Source organism: Procambarus clarkii, chromosome 22, assembly GCF_040958095.1.
Source record: "Procambarus clarkii isolate CNS0578487 chromosome 22, FALCON_Pclarkii_2.0, whole genome shotgun sequence".
NCBI classification, from domain to species: domain Eukaryota; kingdom Metazoa; phylum Arthropoda; class Malacostraca; order Decapoda; family Cambaridae; genus Procambarus; species Procambarus clarkii.
This window is the reverse complement of record NC_091171.1, coordinates 37,386,054-37,394,071: the sequence shown is the minus strand read 5'-3', so window position 1 is coordinate 37,394,071 and position 8,018 is coordinate 37,386,054. Positions and strand designations below refer to the sequence as shown.

At 47.4% G+C, this 8,018-nt stretch overlaps 1 protein-coding gene across 1 annotated transcript; it reads right to left on the bottom strand.

Annotated features, from left to right (window-relative positions):
• Positions 1–1,884: 1,884 nt before the first annotated feature.
• Positions 1,885–5,140, bottom strand: LOC138367524 (fap1 adhesin-like). The gene is made up of 2 exons (XM_069329208.1): positions 5,101–5,140; positions 1,885–3,710 (listed from the first exon to the last, which is right to left on the bottom strand). Exons 1-2 carry the CDS (start codon positions 5,138–5,140, stop codon positions 1,885–1,887), a joined length of 1,866 nt encoding a protein of 621 aa, XP_069185309.1.
• Between the last annotated feature and the right edge of the window lie 2,878 nt (positions 5,141–8,018).

Here is an 8,018-nt window from a genome sequence, read left to right as displayed (position 1 = left end):
CGGAGTTGACCTCGAAGTTGGTGAAAGAAGGCACAGGGACTCCAGACCCGGAGACCGCCGTGGTCGGGGCCGGAGAAGAACCGCCCCATCAAGGGCGTGAACGACCCCAGCCTCCTGAAGCAGAGCCTGGAAGGCCGCACGAGCCCCAGGAGGTGGACGGCCCGGTCCCGCACCTACGGGTTCCTGACAGAGATCGTCACAGACCCCTGTCACCCGAGGCCGGCCTCCTTCATAACCAAGCTGAAGGAAGAGTGATAATTAAAAATTAATTATTAATTAATTATAATAATTGCTGTATTTGATAATTATCAATCTTCTTTCGCCTTTCTAGAGAATGTAAATGAAGCTTTTACAATTTCTCTTCACGTGGAAGGTTAATCATTTTCGGAATTAACTTGGTAATTTTTCTATTTGTTTAATAACTTCTTCCCGGGTGACCAGTATATATATATATATATATATATATATATATATATATATATATATATATATATATATATATATATATATATATATATATATATATATATATATATATATATATATATTTAAAACACTACTCATTTCTCTGTCATTATCAGTCATTTGACCTGTCGGAGTTTTAATGGACCTGTCTCTTCTGCACCTCATCTTTTGTTGCATACAAATGGAAACAAAACACTTTAGCATTTGTCTTTGCTTGCCTTGCTATACGAACTTGCTTTGCTTTGCTTTCCTTATTTAATTTAATTTAAATCATTTAATCATTTCATTTTAATCATTTAATCATTTCATTTTAATCATTTAATCATTTCATTTTAATCATTTAATTTCATTTTAATCATTTCGCTTTGCTTTCCTTATTTAATTTGTTAACATTTCTGATTAGTTAGACAAATTGGTGTTCTAAACTGACTTCCCCATTTTTAATCCTTTTGTAAGAAGCTCTCTTGTTTACATGTAAAGTTATTTACACCCGTTGTTATCCATTTGGGCTCATTATTTGTCTACTATTTATTCATTATTGTTTATAATGTGCACTCCGCTCCTAAGCTTTGCTAAGAATATATCTAAATAAGTTATTTATTTAATCTACATCGCTATCCTCTTGTTACGATAACCATCGCCAGGTTCACATCACGTCCCAAGCCCTAGCCCTTAGTCGTCCCTCGTTCACGTCTATCCACTCTATCCTTCCCAATTTAATTTCGTAGTCCATTAACATCAGATTTCAGAAAAATCTGGCCCCTTAACAGAATTTTCTCGTGCACGTTTATTTTTTGTAGATTTTATGCTAAATCTGTTTTCCTTGTGATCACTGTTCCCTAGTTCACTCCCTATTTCCTTGTGATCACTGTTCCCTAGCTCACTCCCTATTTCTATGTCATTAATCTATGTCGTTTTGTTAGTTAACACAAAATCTAACAAATATTATTCCCCCGTATTGTCTCCTTAATATGTTGTTTAAGGAAGTTATCATCAACTAATTCTACAAAATCTTCTAATCTAAACTCTAACAAAATTAAAAATAATAATAATAATGTAATATTATTTCTGCTAAATCACTGAATACTGATGAAGGAACATTTGTACTCAAACACAGCACTTGAACCTTTGTTATATATTGATTAACTGTTACAAAGACAGACTGGTTGATGGAGGAACGGACTGGTTGATGGAGGAACGGACTGGTTGATGGAGGAACGGTCTGGTTGATGGAGGAACGGACTGGTTGATGGAGGAACGGTCTGGTTGATGGAGGAACGGTCTGGTTGATGGAGGAACGGTCTGGTTGATGGAGGAACGGACTGGTTGATGGAGGAACGGATTTGTTGGAGAAACGGACTGGTTGATGGAGGAACGGACTGGTTGATGGAGGAACGGACTGGTTGATGGAGGAACGGACTAGTTGATGGAGGAACGGACTGGTTGATGGAGGAACGGACTGGTTGATGGAGGAACGGACTGGTTGATGGAGGAACGGTCTGGTTGATGGAGGAACGGACTGGTTGATGGAGGAACGGACTGGTTGATGGAGGAACGGACTGGTTGATGGAGGAACGGACTGGTTGATGGAGGAACGGACTGGTTGATGGAGGAACGGATTGGTTGATGGAGGAACGGACTGGTTGATGGAGGAACGGATTGGTTGATGGAGGAACGGTCTGGTTGATGGAGGAACGGATTGGTTGATGGAGGAACTGACTGGTTGATGGAGGAACTGACTGGTTGATGGAGGAATGGTCTGGTTGATGGAGGAACGGTCTGGTTGATGGAAGAACGGATTGGTTGATGGAGGAACGGACTGGTTGATGGAGGAACTGACTGGTTGATGGAGGAACTGACTGGTTGATGGAAGAACGGACTGGTTGATGGAGGAACTGACTGGTTGATGGAGGAACGGACTGGTTGATGGAGGAACGGATTGGTTGATGGAGGAACGGTCTGGTTGATGGAGGAACGGATTGGTTGATGGAGGAACGGACTGGTTGATGGAGGAACTGACTGGTTGATGGAGGAATGGTCTGGTTGATGGAGGAACGGATTGGTTGATGGAGGAACTGACTGGTTGATGGAGGAACGGACTAGTTGATGGAGGAACTGACTGGTTGATGGAGGAACGGACTGGTTGATGGAGGAACGGATTGGTTGATGGAGGAACGGTCTGGTTGATGGAGGAACGGATTGGTTGATGGAGGAACGGACTGGTTGATGGAGGAACGGATTGGTTGATAGAGGAACGGACTGGTTGATGGAGGAACGGATTGGTTGATGGAGGAACGGACTGGTTGATGGAGGAACTGACTGGTTGATGGAGGAACGGACTGGTTGATGGAGGAACTGACTGGTTGATGGAGGAACGGACTGGTTGATGGAGGAACGGACTGATTGATGGAGGAACGGACTGGTTGATGGAGGAACGGTCTGGTTGATGGAGGAACGGTCTGGTTGATGGAGGAACGGTCTGGTTGATGGAGGAACGGACTGGTTGATGGAGAAACGGACTGGTTGATGGAGGAACTGACTGGTTGATGGAGGAACGGGCTGGTTGATGGAGGAACGGACTGGTTGATGGAGGAACGGGCTGGTTGATGGAGGAACGGTCTGGTTGATGGAGGAACGGACTGGTTGATGGAGGAACGGACTGGTTGATGGAGGAACGGACTGGTTGATGGAGGAACGGACTGGTTGATGGAGGAACGGTCTGGTTGATGGAGGAACGGTCTGGTTGATGGAGGAACGGTCTGGTTGATGGAGGAACGGACTGGTTGATGGAGGAACGGTCTGGTTGATGGAGGAACGGACTGGTTGATGGAGGAACGGATTGGTTGATGGAGGAACGGACTGGTTGATGGAGGAACGGACTGGTTGATGGAGGAACGGACTGGTTGATGGACAAACGGACTGGTTGATGGAGGAACGGTCTGCTTGATGGAGGAACGGACTGGTTGATGGAGGAACGGACTGGTTGATGGAGGAACGGACTGGTTGACGGAGGAACGGACTGGTTGATGGAGGAACGGACTGGTTGATGGAGGAACGGTCTGGTTGATGGAGGAACGGACTGGTTGATGGAGGAACGGATTGGTTGATGGAGGAACGGACTGGTAGATGGAGGAACGGACTGGTAGATGGAGGAACGGACTGGTTGATGGAGGAACGGACCTCCTCCTTCCCATAAACCACCTCCTCACGCACTCCTTCCCTCAAAATCCCTCCCACCACTCTTCCTCAAAGTCCAACAAAAAGTCCTACAAAAGTCCTACAAAAAGTCCTACATTCACACCCACATCGTTACAATATTGTTCCCTGAAAATAAATGATTTATTCCCTCCTCAAATTCCTACACTCCATTACCAGAAATACATTTTCCCTACAAAGTTGTCTTGGGGGAAAAAACAGAGAGGCAACATTTATGACCCCATAAGTTGAATATATTTAAGGCCAACAGGTTATGAGTGACCTTTGACCTCTCTTGTCTGATTTATATCACGCGAGCCTCACTAAACCTTGAGATGGCGACTGACCGGTGACCTGAGAGAGAGAGAGAGAGAGAGAGAGAGAGAGAGAGAGAGAGAGAGAGAGAGAGAGAGAGAGAGAGAGAGAGAGAGAGAGAGGAGAGAGAGAGAGAGAGAGAGAGAGAGAGAGAGAGAGAGAGAGGGAGAGAGAGAGAGAGAGAGAGAGAGAGAGAGAGAGAGAGAGAGAGAGAGAGAGAGAGAGAGAGAGAGAGAGAGAGAGAGAAGATGTAAGGTGCCAGAACCAGTGGACGTGGGAGGTACCTAGTTTAGGGAGGGGGGAGTGGGAGGTACCTGGACAAGAGGTGGGGGGGAGTGGGAGGTACCTGGACAAGAGGTGGGGGGGAGTGGGAGGTACCTGGTACCTGGACAAGAGGTGGGGGGGAGTGGGAGGTACCTGGACAAGAGGTGGGGGGGAGTGGGAGGTACCTGGACAAGAGGTGGGGGGGGGGGGAGGCGTGAGAGGTATCAGTACCGCAACACATCTGGCATCTTCAATACATATCTGGGACTGACCACACACACACACACCTGGGATCCTCCACCGACAGCTGGTACCCCTATGCACATTTGGTATCTTCGAAAACTCTGGTATCCACCCGGCCCACACACACCTAGCTGCCACCTAACATGCACATCTCGCATCCCTCCACACACACACACACACCTGGTACCCTCCACAAACACCTGCCCCTACCACACATACACACACACACATGACCCTCACGGCACATACCTGGTCCCTCAGAACACACACACACAAGACCAAACCAGTTTCTCCTCCCGACCGCCGTAAGATTCCCTTTGTCCTCCTTATCGCCAAAACATCACGCGATTTATCGACGTTTTCGTCCCATCGTAAAGAGATAAGAATCACAGGCCTTGTTTTGCGAGGAGGGTTTCTGAGTCCCGTGTTTCGTTACAAAGGCCTCGCTAACGGAGGGGGGTCGTTGAGAGACCGGTGTGTGTGTGTGTGTGGCGCCGTTGAGAGATGATGGGCGGGGTTGCTGCTTGACCCCTGCATGCCTCAAGGAGCCAGTGAGGATATGAAGGCGTTTCCTCTACTGTCCTCCGCCTTCGTGAGTAATGACGACGCCCGAGGCACCTCTCACTTCTTGTTTTGGTGTGATGCGGCCTTCTAACATGTGACTTGGGTTTCTAACACGTGACTTGGGCTTCTAATATGTGACTTGGGCGCCTAACATGTGACTTGGGCTTTTAACATGTGACTTGGGCTTTTAACACGTGACTTGGGCTTCTAATATGTGACTTGGGCGCCTAATATGTGACTTGGGCTTCTTAAAATTCGGTCATTTGTCGCGGTTTATATGTAACTTTCCAACTTTGTGGATAAAGTTTCTGGAAATTATAGATGGCGCTCGCTGGATCTCGGAATGTTTTGGAAACCAAAACAGAAGAGTATAGCCAATTTGTGATGTGGTAGGTTTTGATTGGTAGGCAGCGTGTGTCGTCACCACTAACGTGGACCAATCAGCGCCGAGTAAGAGTCTCTCCCGGGAAGATATGAGGACGGCAAGGAGCCCCGGAGACGCTCTGTGATTGGCTGTCACGGTGGCCTACGTGACAGCCAGGAAACAACATGGGATATAATAACAGTATACCACGAAAGGTATACTCCTTCTCCTCTGTGTATACTCACTGAGAGTATATTTAGTTGTGGAGTATGTTCAAGGCTATAGTGTATATTTGCTGATTGGTCAGTAAACTAATGTCTTAGTAACCCTCCAGTGGATTATACAATGGATCAGTATACCAGTATACCCTGGAACTACAACTGAATAACGTTGTCACTATTCATTTTCTTAATACACTTTTGTGTTACTTATGTTAGTTACTTTTTTTTTACACACTGTGACTTTCGCCTCTAACATGTAACTTAAGCCTGAAACACATAACCTGTTCCTCTCTCACATATGACGTGTGTCTGAAAAAACATGTGACTTAATGCCTCTGAAAAGTGACTTAATGCCTCTGAAAAGTGACTTAATGCCTCCAAAAAGTGACTTAGTGCCTCTAAAAAGTGACTTAATGCCTCCAAAAAGTGACTTAGTGCCTCTAAAAAGTGACTTAATGCCTCCAAAAAGTGACTTAACCTTACCTAGTGACTGTACACACCTTACCTACACAAACACGTGACTTGCTTTGCATAATGTCAGGTATTTTGGACACCTGTCAGTGTCTGACTTTCCTCTCTTCCTCACAAGGAATTTCTAATGTCACTCGCGATATTTACACCCGAGTGAGGGTTCTCAAGAATTCTTAGCAGCTCCACAGTGCTGACATGAGTAGCTAAGAGGAAGGCCTCCCCTTTCTTTGGGGCCTGACGGCTGAGTGGGCAGCGCTCGTGGTTCGTAGTCCTAAGGGTCCGGGTTTGATTAGAATGTGTGAGGATATATGTGTGTAAACTGGACTGGCTTCCGTAGTCCGAGTCCAGTAGTCCAGTTTGGACTGGCCAGTTGAGTACTCCAGGGGTCGTGTGGAGTGAGTGGACTGCCAGGTTGTATAACGTATGGCATGTCGTGGTCCAGAGGGGTAATAAGGTACGCGGCTTGGGAGTACCCGGGACGAGGGTTCGAATCTCGTGCATTGCCCCGATTGATTTTATCATTGATATATCAGGTTAGTGGGTTTTCTTTGTGTATGATTATTATTATTATTATTATTAATTGACGTTTACTAATGTCTTTATAATAAAACCAGCAATAATAATAAGTAAGAATGAAGAAGTTGCAATAAAACTTTCACTTTGTTACACAATGCTGTGAGTCGTGAGAATACTGGCCCCTACTCTCAGCCCTCTCCTGCACCCTCTTCCTCCCCCTCTACACCTTACCCTTCACTCTCTCCTCCACACTCTTCCTCCCCCTCTACACCTTACCCTTCACTCTCTCCTCCACACTCTTCCCCCCCTCTACACCTTACCCTTCACTCTCTCCTGCACCCTCTTCCTCCCCCTCTACACCTTACCCTTCACTCTCTCCTGCACCCTCTTCCTCCCCCTCTACACCTTACCCTTCACTCTCTCCTCCACACTCTTCCTCCCCCTCTACACCTTACCCTTCACTCTCTCCTGCACCCTCTTCCTCCCCCTCTACACCTTACCCTTCACTCTCTCCTGCACACTCTTCCTCCCCTCTACACCTTACCCTTCACTCTCTCCTGCACACTCTTCCTCCCCTCTACACCTTACCCTTCACTCTCTCCTGCACACTCTTCCTCCCCCTCTACACCTTACCCTTCACTCTCTCCTGCACACTCTTCCTCCCCCTCTACACCTTACCCTTCACTCTCTCCTGCACCCTCTTCCTCCCCCTCTACACCTTACCCTTCACTCTCTCCTGCACCCTCTTCCCCTCCCTCTACACATTACCCTTCACTCTCTCCTCCACACTCTTCCTCCCCCTCTACACCTTACCCTTCACTCTCTCCTGCACACTCTTCCTCCCCCTCTACACCTTACCCTTCACTCTCCTCCTGCACACTTCTTCCCCCCCCCCTCTACACCTTACCCTTCACTCTCTCCTGCACACTCTTTCCTCCCCCTCTACACCTTCCCATCACTCTCTCCTGCACACTCTTCCCCCCCCCCCTCTACACCTTACCCTTCACTCTCTCCTGCACACTCTTCCCCCCCCTCTACACCTTGCCCTTCACTCTCTCCTGCACACTCTTCCTCCCCCTCTACACCTTACCCTTCACTCTCTCCTGCACACTCTTCCCCCCCTCTACACCTTACCTTCACTCTCTCCTGCACCCTCTTCCTCCCCTCTACACCTTACCCTTCACTCTCTCCTCCACACTCTTCCCCCCCTCTACACCTTACCCTTCACTCTCTCCTGCACACTCTTCCTCCCCCTCTACACCTTACCCTTCACTCTTTCCTGCACACTCTTCCTCCCCCCTCTACACCCTACTCTCCACTCTCATCCTTCCCTATCTTTCCTACACAACTCTTCCTTTCCCCATCCTTCTCTCTCTCCCATGTCGGAAATATTTCTCACC